This window comes from Mirounga leonina, unplaced genomic scaffold, assembly GCF_011800145.1.
Source record: "Mirounga leonina isolate KUSES-001 unplaced genomic scaffold, KU_Mleo_1.0 Mir_176, whole genome shotgun sequence".
In the NCBI taxonomy this organism is placed as follows: Eukaryota; Metazoa; Chordata; class Mammalia; order Carnivora; family Phocidae; genus Mirounga; species Mirounga leonina.
The window spans coordinates 27,302,595-27,321,161 of NW_023270454.1; the positions used below are offsets into that span (position 1 = coordinate 27,302,595).

Consider the following 18,567-nt stretch of genomic DNA (forward strand, 5'->3'; position numbering starts at 1 on the left):
TGGCTTAGTCACTTGAAACAGGCTGCCCTGGAAAGGGCTCGACCTCCAACAGAAGACGCAGTTCTCCAGCTAAAGCAGACCCTGAAGGAGCTGATAGCTGGAGGCTCTGGGCTGACTGCATTTCCTGCAGCGAGGAGGCAAGGCCTTCCTTGAAGGGGAACTGGGTGGTGCATCTCTCTGCCTACCATGCTACCAAACCTCTCCATAGTCAATACTGTTTTTATTTTATTTTCTTTCAACAAACAAAAGGTATTACCTTTTCATATATTTGGTGTTGAATTTGAAATTACCATTACAATTTCTATTCCATGGATTATCAGGTGGTCGATATTATATTTCTGGGCAGGCTGAAATTAGCTGTGCATTCATTTATCTACCTCACAACATTTACTAAATATCTATTGCATGGAAGTCTCTGGAAATCGGAAAGATGAATAAGATGCTTTTCCCATGAACTCTTGGGAGTTAGATTCTAGTGGGGTGGCAGACAGTTAAATAGACAATTAAAACGAATGGTGAGAGTTTAAAAGATAGGTATAAACAATATGCTACAGAAGTTTAAGGATCATGAAGGAGAAAATTGCTATGTCAGCAGGCATCCTCCTGGAATAGGAGATGTGGGCTCTGGCCTTCAGATGACAAGAAATATTTGCATAGGAACATTATAGGAAGAACGAATTGCATGTGTAAAGGCTGAGAAGAATAAACGAGCATCACACGTTATGAGAATCATAAATAAATTGATGTGACCAGGGCACATATTGTAAGTATTGGAATTGGGGCTGGGAAGATAAATAGATATGGATACAGATACAATCATTCATTCATTAGTATAATTTTGTATTGTATTTTATCTAGCCAGTGTGTCTCAAATGCATTTAATAATGATTTGTGGGTTTTGCTTGTTGTTTTTGTTTGTTTGTTTACAGTAACACCCCTCTGCAGAACTTTCTTTGGGAAATGTTGTAAGAAGTCTTGAGATTGAGCCTGCCAGGTCGTCTGTGACATAAGTCTGTTCTAGATCTAGTACTTGAACAGGTCTGTTTTGACTTGCTACTGACAGATTTTAAAAATATATTATTAGATGCAGATCCTGGGAACATTACAGTTGTATCCATCTGTTCTTAGAGACTAGAATACAGAACTTTGTTAGAAGGAATACCGGATCTCCCTGTCGTAAAGAGTCCTTAGCAACCACCTACTTTAGGACACAGACAGGGAGAAAGAGACTGCAGAGTCTTTGACTCTTTCTAGGGCAAATTGGTCTGAGGAAGCTGAGGAAGAAAGTCCAGGTGCACAGTAAAGACCTTCGCCATGGCATCTGTATCATTTCGAGAGCCAATATCTGCCACAGTAGGAAAACGGATGATTGTTACAGGTAAAGAGTTTTCTTGTATGCTTTCACGAGGAAATCTACACTTTCTTTATCCCTCACCTCTGTGATGTTCACATATGATACTCACGTGATGGATGGAAGGACGAAATCATCACATATGTTTATTTTCTGTTACTGCTACTCTTATGCACACAGTCTGGGCATCAATACCATGCTGCCATAAACAGATCTGCGACATCCCAGTTTTCACTCTATCTAAACTAACTTTCACAAATGAACATTTTTATGTCATAAAGTTTATGTTTTGTGTAAGGGGAACTACTTTGATGTTAACTAAAATATACTTTTGGGGGCACCCAGGTGGCTTAGTCAGTTAAGCGTCTGCCTTCAGCTCAGGTCATGATCAGGGTCCTGGGATCAAGCCTTACTCAGCAGGGAGTCTGCTTCTCCCTCTCCCTCTGCCTCTACTCTCTCTCTCTGTCTCTCCCCCCAAAAAATAAAATAAAAAATAAAAAAATAAATAATAAAAGTATACTTTTGATCAAATTTTACTTATTACTAATTTAGTCTTCTTATATTTTTATAAACTTGATCTATTTGGTTAATAAAAATTTGAGCAAGATATACATTAATCCTAGTACAATTGTTGGCTTGCGTTTTGTTCAACTTGCTTTAAAAATTATTTGAGTGGTATGTGTGTGTGTGGAATTATAATAACATGTAATTAAATAGAAATGACTAATTGTGGTAAGTCTATAAAGAAATAAACTAAATTTCATCTTATTTTCTTTATAATTGTAAATCATGAGCGTATCTTATAAGCTTATCTTCTTGCCTATCTATAAATTTCCGCTTCAATCATGAGAAACCTGGCTCCAACTATTTGCCATCCACTTACTTGTTCAATTCCAGTATACAGGTATACAAGTATCAGAATTATTAACCTGTACTCCATGGGAATAAACTTTATCAACTAGGGGATGGTGCCTCCTTGCAGTTCCTTTTGCCCTTAGACGTACAGACTCTACTCATTTCCAAAGTTACCCAGGTCAGCATCTCTCCCTCCCACCCCCTTCAGTTAGACTCTTGTCATAGTACGAATTCCTTCCCAGAATCCCCCAACTTCCTAAATGATTTTTTAAAAATTTGTATACAACGAAGTTTGCTCTTTGTGCTGTAAAGTCAAATTTGTAAAATTTTTATTTATTTATTTGAAAGAGAGAGAGAGGGCTCAATCCCAGGATCCTGAGATCATGACCTGAGCTGAAGGCAGACGCTTAACCGACTGAGCCACCCAGGCGCCAAGTCTATTGACAAATTCATAAGGCCATGTATCCACCATCAGAGTAGCATACAGACTAGTTTCACCACTCTAAAAATCCCTTGAACTTCACCTATTCATTTCTTGCTTTTCTCTCCCTGAGCTCCTAGCAACCACTGATCTTTTCACTATCTGTAGCTTTGCCTTTTCCTGAATGTCATAGAGCCAGAATCATACAGGATCTAGCCTTCTCAGATTGGCTTCTTTCACTTGCCAATATGCATTAAGTTTCCTTCAGGTCTTTTCATCGCTTCATAGCTCATTTCCTTTTAGAAATAAATATTCCATGCTATGTATGTCCCACCATTTATCTATTCACCTATTGAAGGACATCTTGATTGCCTGAGGTTTTTGCAACTCTGAAAAAAAGCCTCTATAAACATTTGGATGTTGGCCCTTGTGTGGATATGTTTTCAAATTAATTTGGTAAATACCTAGGAATATGACTGCTGGATCATATGACGAGACTACGTTTAGCTTTGTAAGAAACTGCCAAACTGTCTTCCAAAGCATCTGTACCATTTTGCATTCCCAGCAGCAAGGGCTGAGCATGCCTGTTGCTTTGGCATCCTTGTCAGCCTTTGTTTTTGTCTGTTTGTGTGTGGGGGGGGTTATTTTGTTTTGTTTTTTGTTTTTCACTTTTAGTCATTCTAATAGGTATGTAGTTACATCTCACTGCTGTTTAAACTCACAACTCTTTTTTAAAATAATTTTTAAAAATTATGTTATGTTAATCACCCTACAGTCCATCATTAGTTTTTGACGTAGTGTTCCATGATTCATTGTTTGCATATAACACCCAGTGCTCCATGCAATACATGCCGTCCTTAATACCCATCACCGGGCTAACCACCCCCACTCCCTCCCCTCTAAAACCTTCAGTTTGTTTCTCAGAGTCCATGGTCTCTCATGGTTTGTCTCCCCCTCTGATTCCACCCCTGTTCATTTTTCCCTTCCTCTTCATAATGTCTTCCATGCTATTCCTTATGTTCCACAAATAAATGAAACCATATGATAATTGTCTTTCTCTGTTTGACTTACTCCACTTAGCATTATCTCCTCCAGTTCCATCCATGTTGATGCAAAAGTTGGGTATTCATCCTTTCTGATGGCTGAGTAATATTCCATTGCATATATGGACCACATCTTCTTTATCCATTCATCTGTTGAAGGGCATCTCGGCTCTTTCCACAGTTTGGCTACTGCGGACATTGTTGCTATGAACATTGGGGTGCACGTGGCCCTTCTTTTCACTACATCTGTATCTTTGCGGTAAATATCCAGTAGTGCAATTGCTGGGTCATAGGGTAGCTCTATTTTTAACTTTTTGAGGAACCTCCACACTGTTTTCCAAAGTGGCTGTACTAACTTGCATTCCCACCAACAGTGTAAGAGAGTTCCCCTTTCTCCACAACCTCTCCAACATTTGTTGTTTCTAGTCTTGTCAATTTTTGGCATTCTAACTGGTGTAAGGTGGTATCTCAATGTGGCTTTGATTTGAATTTCCCTGATGGCTAATGATGTTGAACTCCTTAATGACTAAGTTCATATACTGATTTGCCATCTGTGTATCTTCTTTGTTGAGATGTCTATTCATAACGTTTGCCTATTTTATAATTGGAGGTTTTTTTTGTTTTCTTATTGTTGAGTTTTTAAGTTCTGTATGTATTTTAGATATAAGTCTTGTATCAGATAAGTGTTTGTAGATTTTTTCCCCCAATTTGTGACTTGTCTTTTCATTTTCTTAGCATCATCTTTCATACAGAGGAACTTTTTAGTTTTAATAAAGCACAACTGATCAATTTTGGATTATGCTTTTGATGTTGTATTTAAAAATTCATCACCAAACCCAAGATCATGTAGATTTTTCTCCTATATCTTTCTTAAAAGTTTTACAATTATGTGTTTTCAGTTAGGGCAATGATCCATTTTAAGGTGATTTTGTATTTCTTAAACTTTTCATTTCCATCAGCCAATAAATTTCCTGTTTTCCTTAAGCCACTTTGGGGTTAGGTTTTCTGTCACTTGCAACTGTGATTCTTCATTGATAAAATTTCTTCTAATTTATGTCAGTGTATTCTTAGTTTCATGTATTTACATAATTCCAAGTTGTCACCTTTGATAGATTTTAGCATATTGATATAGAATAATTAACTTCACATTCTCCTGTATTTTATATTTAATTTCCAAATTTTCACCCTTTAATAAAACTACATGAATACATTTGCATAAATCATTTTTCTCTGTTATTTTCTTATGGTACATTTACAAAGAATGGAATTAGCAGGTTAAAAATAAAGACTCCATTATTCTACTTTTTAAAAGATTTATTTATTTATTTTAGAGAGAGAGAGCATGTGCACATGACTGGGGGGAAGTGTAGAGGGAGAGAACCTCAAGCAGAATCCCAGATGAGTGCGGAGCCCGATGCAGGGCTCAATCTCATGACCGATGAGATCATGATCTGAGCCAAAACCAAGAGTTGAATGCTTAACTGACTGAGCTATCCAGGCACCCCAAAGACTCCATTATTCATTATTCTACAAGATGACTCACGATGCATTACTTCGTGTACTTTGACTACTTATCTAATTTGATCATTCATCAATTTTTATTTTTCTATCAAATTTTAATATTTTTCTTTTAAAATATATTTTTGAGACTAAATTTTTTTATAATGCTTTGAAATTCAATTTAACAAATATAAATTGAATCTCTACTGAATACTAAAAACTTGGCCAGGACGGGTGACTGGCTGATTCAGTCAGAAAGAGCATGGGAGGCACGCCTGTGTGCCTCAGTCGGTTAAGCATCTGACTCTTGGCCTCAGCTCATGTCATGATCTCAGGGTCAAGAGATTGAACCCCATGTCGGGTGTCGTGCTCAGCCCAGAGTCTGCTTAAGATTTCCCTCTGTCCCTCCCCCTGCTCGCTCGCTCTCTCTCTCTCAAATAAATAAATCTTTAAAAAAAAAAGAAAGAAAGAAAGAAAGAAAGAGCATGGGACCCTTGATCTCAGGGTTGTGAGTTTGGACCCCATGTTAGGGGCAGAGATTACTAAAAAAATAAATAAACTTAAAAAAAATAAATAAATAAAAATAAAAACCTGGCCAGGAGCTCTGGAGGATACAGAAATGAACATGAACATGAATAAGATGGTTTTTTTCTTCTAGAAGCTTATAATCTGTTGCTCTGGTTAGAACATTATATCCTATTTGTTTAATCTAATTATCCATCATAGCATAGTGTGGTATTGAAAGGAAACACAAATCTAATTCCAAAGGCCTTGAAAAATAATGTAAAAGAAGTAGAAAATGAGGAAAATTATTATCACATTATACTCCACAAAACTAAACCACACATTTTGTTTTGTTTTTCCTGTTCATTTCTTTTCTTTTTGAATATTGCAATTAAAGCATAAATTACCTCCGACGTTATAGGTGGATTTTAGGATGTTTTTAGTTCACAATTAATAAAGGGATAGAGATTCTTTTAGAAAAAACTGTGAGTGAGTCCAATTTTTAAAACTTTATTTTTTTAAAGGTTTTATTTATTTCACAGAGAGAGAGAGAGCACAAGCAGGGGGAGCAGCAGAGGGAGAAGCAGACTCCTTGCTGAGCAGGGAGCCTGATGCAGGGCTTGATCCCAGGACCCTGGGATCATGATCTGAGCCAAAGGCAGATGTTTAACCAACCGAGCCACCGAGGTGCTCCTCTAACTTTTAAAACTTAAAAAAAAAAAAAAAAAAAAAAGGTTGATATGTAACTGTTAAAAACAAATGAGGCCCCAAAGGGAGTCACTCATGCAAAGCCTCACCTCACCAAACTGAGACTTGGTCCAAACAGCATAGACTGTCTCAGAAATGGATCTTAAACCAGTCCATCAGGAGCCACCTGATTAGCAGTAGTTAAATAATCTGCCTAATAGACCCCTGCAGTCCCCTAAAGGAAAGTAAACCTGCAATAACCAATTTTTGCCTAGTATAAGTTCCTTGTTCTTTCTTCCTTCTGCCCATAAAAGTCTTTCATTTTGTACAGCTCCTTGGAGCATCTTTCTATCTGCTAGACTGGATGCTGCCCAGTTCATGAATCATTAGGTAAAGCCAGTAAGATCTTTAAAATGTACTCAGTTGAATTTTGTTTTTTAACAACATATACTCTATAAAGTACATTAATCTGGTATTCAGCTTGGTAACATGTTATAAACTGAACACTGTGTCTATGTATTTACTTTTTAGACCAAGATAGTGCACATTTTCAACATCCTAAAAAGCTCCTTAATGCTCTTTCCCACTCAATCCTCCCAAAGTCAAATACTGCTCTGCTTTCTATAATCCATACGTTTTTGATAACTGTGGGTTTAATCTGATAGGGCAAATTAATCATCTATACTTTTAAAACATTTTATTTGCTGGCTTATTCTACCACAAAGGATTTACTAGCAATTTGTTAAGTTCCATTACATAGTGATGAGACTTTATAGATGTTATTTTTGCATTACAGAGATCTTGCTATGAAAACAAATATCATAAACAAAATTATGAAGAGATTTTAAAAATATTTTAGAGCATGGTTATGTATTTTTAAAACATCTATTTACAAACAAAACAAAACAAAACAACCAGCTTACCCAGTTCTTGGTCCTATGATGTTTTAAAGTTTAAAAATAACATTTATTTTAAAATACATTCTTTCAAATTGAAGATGACGCAAACAAATGGAAATATAATCCATGCTTGTGGATTGGAAGAACAAATATTGTTAAAACGACCTGTACCTCTGAAACAAATAATACATTATATTTAAAAAAAGAAGAAGAAGATAGCAGGAAGGGGAAAATGAAGAGGGGAAAATTGGAGGGGGAGACGAACCATGAGAGACTATGGACTCTGAGAAACAAACTGAGGGTTCTAGAGGGGAGGGGGTTTGGGGGATGGGTATTAAAGAGGGCACGTACTGAATGGAGCGCTGGGTGTTATACACAAACAATGAATCGTGGAACACTACATCAAAAACTAATGTGTAATGTATGGTGATTAACATAACATAATAAAAAAAATGTTCATACACAAAGCAAGCTACAGATTTAATGCAATCTCTTTCAAAATACCACCAGCATTTTTCACAGAACTAGAACAAATAATCCTAAAATGTGTATGGAACCACGAAAGACCCTGAATAGCCAAGGCAATCTTGAAAATGAAGAACAAAACTAGAGGTATCACAATCCTAGATTTCCCCATAAACTACAAATCTATAGTAATCAAAACAGTATGGTACTGACACAAAAATAGACACATAGATCAATGGAACAGAATAGAGAGCCCAGAAATCAACCTGTGATTATATGGTCAAATCATCTTTGACAAAAGAGGCAAGAATGTACAATAGGAAAAGGACAGACTCTTCAAAAAACGGTGTTGGGAAAACTGGACAGCTACATACAAAATAATGAAACTGGACCACTTTTTTACACTGCACACAAAATGTATTAAAGATCCAAAACCGGGGCGCCTGGGTGGCTCAGTTGGTTAAGCAACTGCCTTCGGCTCAGGTCATGATCCTGGAGTCCCAGGATCGAGTCCCGCGTCCGGCTCCCTGCTCGGCGGGGAGTCTGCTTCTCCCTCTGACCCTCCCCCATCTCATGCTCTCTCTCTCTCATTCTCGCTGTCTCAAATAAATAAATAAAATCTTTAAAAAAAAAAAAATCCAAAACCATAAAAATCCTAGAAGAGAGAACAGGCAGTAATTTCTCTGACATCAGTCATAGCAATATTTGTCTAGTTATGCTTCCTGAGGCAAGAGAAACAAAAGTAAAAATAAACTATGGAACTACATCAAAATAAAAAACTTCTGCACAGCAAAGGAAACAACAAAACTAAAAGACAACCTACTGAATAGGAGAAGATATTTGCAAATGACATATCCAAAAAAAGGGTGAGTATCCCAAATATATAAAGAATATATACATCTCAACAGCAAAACAAATAAAATAAGATTCCAATTAAAAGTGGGCAGAAGACATGAACAGACATTTCTCCAAAGAAGACATACTGATGGATGGCCAACAGACTCACGAAAAGATGCTCAACATCACTAATCATGGGGGAAATGCAGATCAAAACTACAATGATAAATCAGGAGAAAAAGGAACCCTCATGTGCTGTTGGTGTGAAATGCAAACTGGTGCAGCCACTGTGGAAAACAGTATGGGAATTCTTCAAAAAATTATAAATGGAACTACCCTATGATCCTGTAATCACACTACAACTTACCCAAAGAATACAAAAATACTAATTCAAAATGATATATGCACCCCTATTTATTGCAGCATTATTTACTATAGCCAAATTATGGAAGCGGCCCATGTGGTGTCCATCAATAAATGAATGGATAAAGAAGATGTGGTATAGGGGCGCCTGGGTGGCTCAGTTGGTTAAGTGTCTGTCTTCGGCTCAGGTCATGATCTTAGGGTGAGAATCAAGCCCCACATCAGGCTCCTTGCTCAGTGGGGAGCCTGCTTCTCCCTCTCCCTCTGTCTGCCATTCCCCCCTGCTTGTGCTCTCTCTCTCTCTCTGTCAAATAAATAAATCTTAAAAAAAAAAGATTATATATATATATATAGTGGGTAATATTACTCAGCCATAAGAAATAATGAAATCTTGCCATTTGCAGCATCATGGATGGATCTAGAGAGTATATAATGCTAAGCAAAAAAATCTGAGAAAGACAAATACCATATGATTTCACTCATATGTGTAATTTAAAAAACAAACAAAACAAAAAAGAGACAAACCAAAAAACAGACTCTTAACTATAGAGAACAAAGTGGTGGTTACCAGAGGGGAGGTGGGTGGGGGGATGGATGAAATAGGTGAAGGGGATAAAGAGCACACTTATCATGATGAGCACTGAGTAATGTATAGAATTGTTGAGTCACTATATTGTACACCTGAACCTAATATAACACTGTGTGTTAACTATACTGGAATTAAAATTTTTTAAAAAAGAAAAGAAATACATTCTTTCATTCAGACTTTTTCATAATTTCCACTTGGACCAAATTAAAGAAAGAGATGGAATAATTAATATGGGATGTTAAATTAAAAAGGCAGCATAAAAGATGATCTCATTTAACTTACCATTTTCAGATGGAAATAATGAGGTTCAGAGAGCTAAGTGGCTTACGTAGATCACACAGCCTTGATTAGAAGGATAGAAGCGTCCACTTGCCCACTATTTATATGGTGTATTTATGTGCACTATATCCAGATTACTGACTGAATAAAAAATTAATGTATTTGGTCAGCCATCATATACCTACTAGAAAATCTGCTAATGTAAACAAGGAATACTATAGAATCCTACCATATAAAGGAGTGATCACAGCAAGGGATTTCTGCTAGAAATATATTAGAATTGGAAATACTCTGGAGGAAATGGCCAAAACCCAATATGATGAATGAAACTATAAGTGGTAGGAGAAGTGCATAAATGTGTATGTAATTTTGAAAAACACTGCTCCATTAGCTTGGGTTTCAGACCCGTTTATTCATCTCATTTTTTGCCCTGTGAAACTGTCATACTAATAGTTATGTCTCAAATTCAATTACTTTAAAAATAGAAAATGACTCACACTGAACTGCCAGCTATTATTCCCTGTTTGAAGAAAGAATAAAACTGTCCTGCTGCAAATTCAGCTGGTGTCTCATCACTATCATTCACGAGGCAAATATTTTACATTTTTGAAAACTAATTCACGAACAAAAGCTTATACATTTTAATGGCACTGACACATTTGGTTGGCTAATCTGCGTTTTATTCCATAGACATAGCATGCGCTGTGCCTGAATCAAAATTTATCTACAAGAGACAGCAGTTTCAAATCAATCTTACCTAAACTCGTTGTTCATCTACATCATCACCAATGTGATTTGCAAGGAAAAAAAAAAACAACAACCATTAGTTGCTGCTATCACTTTGAAAAGCAGGACAAGCTTTGTCCCATACTCCGGCTTTATTTATTTATTTATTTATTTTAGAACAATAAACACTTTTATTAAATGAGCTAAGATCAGAAGGAGAAGCATTTATTTCTCTTTCTGGGCCTTCATTTAATTTTCCAAAGTTGATCCTTTGTGTAGGTTACATTAATATCACTTCTTTAAGTCAGGGACAAATACTCAGGATGGAGCAAAAAAGAGTTCTGTGTTGGGGAAACCTGGGTGGCTCAGTCGTTAAGCGTCTGCCTTCGGCTCAGGTCATGATCTCAGGGTCCTGGGATCGAGTCCCGCATCGGGCTCCCTGCTCGGCGGGAAGCCTGCTTCTCCCTCTCCCACTCTCCCTGCTTGTGTTCCCTCTCTCGCTGTGTCCCTCTCTGTCAAATAAATAAATAAAAATCTTAAAAAAAAAAAAAAGTTTTGTGTTGTTGGAACAGGATTTGAAAAAATGGGTTTTTCTGTCAAAACTTAGCTGAATGTTTACTCTAAGCTGGGCACTGTGCTACCTCCTAGGAAATAGAGAAACACGAAGCTCCGGCTTCAACAAGCAAGGACTGTAGGAAACTTAAGTGTCAGTCTTGGCTTTTCTCAAACTTAACCTTTCTTTCTTTTTTTTTTTTTTTCCTTTTAAGATTTCCTTTATTTATTTGAGAGAGAGGGGTGAGAGAGAGCATGCGAGGGGGGCAGGAAGAGAGGGTGAGGGAGAGGGACAAGCAGACTGCGCTCAGACTGCGCTGAGCCTGGACGACATGGGGCTCCATCCCAGGACCCTGAGACCACGACCTGAGGCAAAACTAAGAGTCTGCGCTTAACCGACTGAGCCACCCAGGCGCCCCTCAACCTTTCTGACTTCCATTTTCTCATCTGTAATTTGGGGATAATAGTACCTCTTTCATAAGGCTTGCTATGATGAGTTCACAAAATGAAAGTGGCCTGCATATAATATGAATTTAATAACTTTTTGACTTTTTTTCTTAAGAAGCTATTAAAAAATAAAAAGAAGCTACTTTTTTTTTTTCTTGAGAAGGTGATTAGCTAGAGGAGGGAGGTACTGGGGAGATGACACAAAAATTATTCTCAAATCCGCCCCCCCTTTTTTTTCCCCACAAGAAGCCAGCCAAGTACACTTTATCGCCCCAAGTCAGAAGCTAGAAGCAGGTTTGTAATGGGTACAAAGAGAAATAATTCAAGATTATCTAAGCCAGTGGCTTTTAATCTTTAATGTACATATGAATCACCCGGAGAGTTTTGTTAAAGTGCAGATTCTGACTCCAAAGTTCTGAGTTGGGCATTTCTATCCAGCTCCAGGTGAGGCCCATGCAGCTGGTCCAGGGACCACACTTTGAGTAACAGGGATCTAAATGTTTCCGGCTCCACCAGTTGCTAACTGTTGTACCCTGAACAACGTATTTACCAATCTGTGCCTCAGTTACACCATCTGTAAAAGGGCAATAATAATATCTACTTCACAGGGCTGCTGAGAGTTTAAAGTGAGTTAAGGCACATCGAGGACTTAAAACAACAGTGCCCAGCATGTGGTAAGCTCCATATACATGTTCCTGCTGTTGACTGATACAGATCACTAGCAATAGAACAAAACTGCCGGCTCCTGGGCCCAGAAGATGAAGTTATTTGTGAGGCTAATAATTAGAGCGCCCACAAAATGTATTTTTTAATCTGCTAACTATTGGCCTTTTGGATTTTCCTATAAATCTGATCTAAATCATACTAAAGAAAACAAGTTCCATTAAAAAGTGTTATGGTGAAACGGCAGATTTTGGAATACGACACGTAAACCCCATTAATTCATGTAATCCTAGTTGGTGAAAACTATATATCATTCTATAGTCAGGGAGAGTAGAAAGATCTCCTTGGGGTGCTCTGTGCGGGACGTCTTTTCTAAGGCATCTACCTTTGCCTATTCAGCTGGAGTCCATTTCTCTTTCCTTCCTCCCTCCCCTGCAGGGGGAGGGGTAGCGCATGCTGACAACCAGCGAGGAAGCACTTTCCCCTGGCACCTGCTGTGTATGATCCTAGTCCATTTCATTCACAGCAAGCGATAAAGGATAAAGTGCCTCACTGTCTTGCTAACCCTAGTTGCCAGCAATTATCTCAGAAAAGGTAGAACCTTTTAAAGCGCCAATTAAAAGGCACCTTGGACCACAGACATCATCTTTTAGAAAAATACACTCCAGGGGGACGTCTGAGGCAGATAGAAGATTATCCACGCCTTTAAGAATAACAGTACTGAAAGAGACCTTAAATCATTTGGTCAGATCGTTGAGGGGCAGCACTTTCTAAAATAAAGGAAATCACTTCTAGAAAACTACACAATTGCAGGATAGTGTATGCAGAATTACAGAATTGCAGGAGAGGGTCCACGGTCAGGGATGGATACTCAATTTCCTGGCACTTGACTTTCTCACATTTCAACTAGACACAGTCGAGCATGTTAAGATATTGAGCATGTGACTCCAACCTAAGGCAGCTTCAAAGACAACTTCTGCTAAAATGGGTTTTCCTGTAGTCTGTTCATCAAAAGGGATTGCAAGGGATCATTCGGGGGGAAGAAATGAGCAGACTGATTGCTTGTGTTCTGTATTGGGTGTTGAACTAGACAGACATCACAGGGAGGCCTGGTACTTCATTGCAAAGCAGGGTCTGAGCAGGACGGAATTTCTCTGACGGGACCTGGAACAGCCTCAGGAAATCTTCTGGTAGAGGAAAGGGGAGACCCAGTTTATTTCTAAGCCTCATTCTTGACAGTTAAGTGAAGTGCCTTAGGAATGGAGGTTGGGGGAGCTGAGGGCACAGCTAGAAACCCCGAGTGGCCAGAATACGAGCAGTATTCTCTTCCCAAGTGCACGAAACAATAATCAAAACTCACAAACGCATAATTAGGGGAGGGAGGTGGCTACTAAGGGAAGAAAGGACGCAGGGTGCCATGAAGTGTGAGTCAACTCCAGTTCTGGGTTCTCAGTTCCATTCTGCTGCCAGCAATACTAAGATCTCCCTGAAGGGGACTCCGAGCTAACCACAATCCCAAATGCAGGGCACTGATGCTCACAACGTCATAGGGTTAAGGACCACTTATGGAAACTGCTAAGAATGCAGAATACCCCAAATTCGGAGTTTTTCTGGGGCCCTGCACGTGACACAAACGCACCAAGGCTTCATGATGCAGGTGGTCCACGCGAGGCAGGGACTCCCGGGCACTCGAACTGTTCTGTGATCTGCTCCTGGAAGCTCACGTATGCTCCAGTCCTACTACTCTGTAAGCTCGAACTTGCCTTTCATCAGAAGACGATCAGAAGTCTTGGCTCACAACCACTGATTTTTAAAAGTAGTTTAAAAGCCCACAATTGGGCGCCTGGGTGGCTCAGTTGGTTGGGCGACTGCCTTCGGCTCAGGTCATGATCCTGGAGTCCCGGGATCGAGTCCCGCATCGGGCTCCCTGCTCGGCAGGGAGTCTGCTTCTCCCTCTGACCCTCCTCCCTCTCATGCTCTCGGTCTCTCATTCTCTCTCTCTCAAATAAATAAATAAAATCTTTAAAAAAAAAATAAAAATAAAAGCCCACAATTAAAATAATAAAGAGATGGGAACATTTGTATAATTTAAATCAGTGTGCCTTATATCATTCTGTAAATGATTATATAAAAACAAAATATGTTTTCCAGCCAATGAATTATGGCACTGATGACAGGATAATCAAGAATCTGCGTATTCAAAACTCATGCAAACAAAGTTATCTGAAGCTAAGGGAAGATTAGCGAATAAATGTTGATAGCCATTGGGTTACATAAATTCTTTGTTCGTAGCAAGGAAATAATACCTCCCACATCTCTTTATTTTAGGGATTTCCAAACTCTTTCAAACTTCCATCTACAAGCTAAACAGCTATCACCACCCTCTTTTCACAAAGTGGAAACAGAACAAAGTGGACGGGCTAGTCATGTGGGCTAAATGAAAGATTTAAAACAAAACAAAACAAAACGAAAAACCAAACATATGCTTCTGCGGTCCTAGGAACTGATGTGGGAAATCTCACTCCGCTAACCCACATTCCCTCCTCCGCCACTGCCCCTCCCAGGCTGTGCACGCGCAAGTATGTACACACGGGCTCACACATGTACGCTTGGACATGAGCAAATGCCCCGCTGAATGTTGCCTCCTCTCAGCTGCAGGGATTAAACAAAACAAAACAACAACAAAAGCAACAACAACACAACACAACAAAAATCCTGTCAGTTCCAGGTCTCAGGGATGGTTTTTTTTTCCCCTCAAACCGAGTGTCTTAGACTTTCTTGAAATGGGCCCCAAAAATAAATGATCGCTCATCGTTGACCTCGGCATATAATGACCCAGAAGATAAAGATGGAAATGAGCTTGCAGTAAATCCCCAGCACTGTGAGCATTCTCCCTCTGCTTCTGCGGAAGGAGTGGTCCTACAGAAATGCTGTCTGTACGTATAGATTGTTCTGTGTAAGGACTATAAAGGAGGAAGTTACTTACTTTAGTCTATGTATTGGTCAAGAACCTCATTAAGCATTGTTTAATAAATCATTTCCTGCTGCTACTCACCCAGAACACTCTGAGGCACAAAGAGCAGCATGGAGAAGCTGCTCATTCACAATCAGTGTGGGAAATCGGAAGCCTCTGCCTTGGTGAGTTTGGGTTTGAGGATCACGGTTATCTGGGTACACAGCATCTTGATGTGGCTTTCTCCAATCAGCAGTCACAATCTTAATGGCCTTGAAGGATGACTTTGGAAAACTGTGATATTTATTTGCAACATCAGCCTTTATTTCAGATTAGATTGTCTCTAACATTATCTCCAAATTTGGGAGTTTGTCCAGCCGTTTTTGTGGGATGAGGTAACAAACAGACAAAAACTGTACAGTAAACGTTTACTTCACCACCGTGAATCACCTAAAATAATGACGGAGTGCCTCAGCTTCAAATGTTTTGAAGTTGAAAACATACATTTGGAGCTGGGATGGTGCCCAAAGGAAAATGATGTATTATACAAAAAATCAGAACCATCTATTAAAGTAGAGAATTCACAGAAAGTGGGATAGTGTCACCCCACAGATAAATAGAAAGGAAATGACATCCCACCCTCCCTGGCCCAAAGACAGAGCATCTAAGGTCAGGTATACTTCAATTTCCTGTCACCCACCTTTTTACATCTCAGCTAGTCACAACAGAGTAGATAAACTTCTTTTTAAAGATTTTATTTATGTAGGGACGCATGGGTGGCTCAGTTGGTTAGGCGTCTGCCTTCAGCTCAGGTCATGACCCCAGGTCTCAGGATCGAGTCCCACATCAGGCTTCCTGCTCAGCGGGGAGCCTGCTTCTCCCTCTCCCTTATTTATTAATACATACATACATACATACATACATGAAAGACTTTATTTATTTATTTATTTGTCAGGGGGGCGCGGAGGGAGAGAGCACAAGCAGGGGAACTAGCAGGCAGAGGAAGAAGGTGCCCTGGAGTAGATAAACTTTTCAGCAAGTGACTCCAACCTAAGGCAGCTTCAAAGACAACTTCGAACATAATGGTTATTCCTATAGTCTGTTCATCAGAAAGGATCACAAGCATTTGAATCTTCTACTGTCTCCAGTCTTCACCAAATGACCGAGACACCTTTAACCTCTGTGTCTACTCCCCCCCTCTACCCTCAAGTCTCTCCTTATTTTATTCCCTTCTCCAATTACAGAAACAAAGAAGAATGAGGAGCAAAAAAGCTGTGTATAGATAATCACAAACCCTAGCTGGTCTCTGTTTACATTTTTTTAAACAGCTACCAAAGGATATTTAGGGAATCTTGATTAGAGCTTTGAAATTCAGCTCCAGTACAGAGCTGATTTACTGTCTGCCTATCTCCAACCAGCAAATCCAACAGGCCAGATGGCTGGTACCAACTCCTTGTACATTTCCTTTACCTTTCCCCTGGCTTTAGTTTCTCCTATTGTCCAAATTGAGACCTTTTTTTTCCAGTTACACCAGCATTCTGTCCTAGGATGACCAATTGTCCCAGTTAACCTCCAGATGAAGGGTTTCCTGGGACACTAAATTTTCAATGCTAAAACTCTGACCCTTAGTTGCTACTCTGGCCAGGCCAACCTCCCCAGTCACAACACATCCACTTCAAGGTCGGATAGAACTCATTATTTGAATTCTGCACAATGCAAGTAGGAGAAGTGTTCATGATGTCAGGATACTAAGCAAGAGTTCCCTCATATATAGGCCACTACTAACTTCATCTCTTGTAATCAGAATCAGATGAAAAGGTTCAGCCTGCTTCCCCAGATATCGCTAGGTAGCTCTCCAGTGTTGACCAGACTACCACTAGATGGTCTGTCTGAATTATTCTCCAGAGCTGGTGGGGGTGGACTAATTATGCATGGTGGGTATATCACGGTCTGTCTTGTGATGCTGCCTATTTGGGCAGCTCAAGCTGGGGTCTGGGACCTCTGGGACTCACCGCCTTTCTGGTTCCAGCTTCAAAGGAGAGAGAGAGACAAGACATAGTCTTAGCACCCAGGGCAGCCCAGCAGAGCACCGTCTCAAAAATCTGTAGAAGAAAGGGGTGCCTGAACTGATTAACAAAGCCTTGAGAAGTGTGCAGTCTAGGTTTTTTCCTTTATTGTACTCTTCATAGGCACTAACTTACACATTTGACGGACTATTCTCCTACCCAAAGAGTCCTTCTGGATATCGGTTTAGTCTTAAACTGGGTCAGTAATTATCTCAGCATAAAAGGACAAGGCAGAGAGAACACAAAGTTGTTCACTCCTTCAGTTCTTTGCCTAGAGAAGATGTGTGTGGGTGGAAAGGAGAGGAGTCCCCCACAGTATCTTCTTTCTCTCATCCAAAATTTCTCTAACACTACTTTCTCAGTGATTTATGATTTGTTCGCCAATAGAGTACTGCTGAGAGCAACATCCACACACAGATTTCAGACAGAGCCTCCACCTGCTCTCTCCAGTCTATACTCTATTCGCCCAGCCCCTACCCCCTTTCACTCCCTACAGAGCTTTCCAGAGTGGTGGTTACTTATTGTCATGCTTCTTTGGAGGAGACAGAGATTTGCTTTTTAGTAGAAATGGAAACGTAAAGGTATTGCGGAGGCATTGTGGGAAGCAATGGCGGGAAATCATGCAAGTTCAAAGGCAATGGATTTAACGCCTTCTTCCAGGGGCCCAGCTGCTGCTTCCCCAGTGTCTCCTCGTGGGGGGCAGGCTGCTGTTAGAAGTGAGAGATTGAGAGCTCTGTGGGACTCTCCACTTTAGCCCTTTCTAACCGACTCACATGCGTGATGCAGGCAGGCTACAACGACAAGGCGCTACCAAAGAAAAGGTAGGAAAACAGAAAAGATGACCATCTAGAAAGCCTCCCTCAGACAGAAGGAACAGAATTTTTAAAAAGAATCCTCTCCCCTTTTTTGTTAACTAGAAAATTGGAAACTAGAGAAAAAAAGATCTGTAATTCTTAAATGGTCGCATTTTTTTTCCACAATGATAATTAACATGAAAAAGTAACACCTGATGGAACAAAGGTACCGTAATTCTGTAATTCGTGAACCCTGTAATACTAACTGGGCTAAAGAGAGTGCTGCCAGTTGGTCCGTGTTTATTGCTTTAATTTCTTCATCTGCTATTTGAAATAGCCAGTGTATGAGGTTTTTTTATATGAACCTATTCATCTCACAATAGTCTGATTAATGGAGATCGGCGGTGATGTTGGAAATCTGCTTTACATTCCATTTCTTTTAGGTAGACAGCAGAAAACTTTAACAGATTCCCATCCCCAGATTTCACATGTATTTGACTGTATACTTACATTTTTTTAAATTCTAATTTTTCAAATTTGTGTGTTGACTTCACTGATCTGTCCAAGTCCTGC

The 18,567-nt window shown here is 39.5% G+C and overlaps 1 protein-coding gene across 1 annotated transcript in view; it reads left to right on the forward strand.

The window, feature by feature from the left end:
* Positions 1-1,314: 1,314 nt before the first annotated feature.
* The window catches only part of CUNH4orf45 (chromosome unknown C4orf45 homolog), an 82,650-nt gene continuing 65,397 nt past the window's right edge, over positions 1,315-18,567 (forward strand). Inside the window, exon 1 of the mRNA XM_035023250.1 lies at positions 1,315-1,378. Coding sequence (XP_034879141.1) covers positions 1,315-1,378 — 64 coding nt within the window. The remainder of the gene's footprint in view (positions 1,379-18,567) is intronic.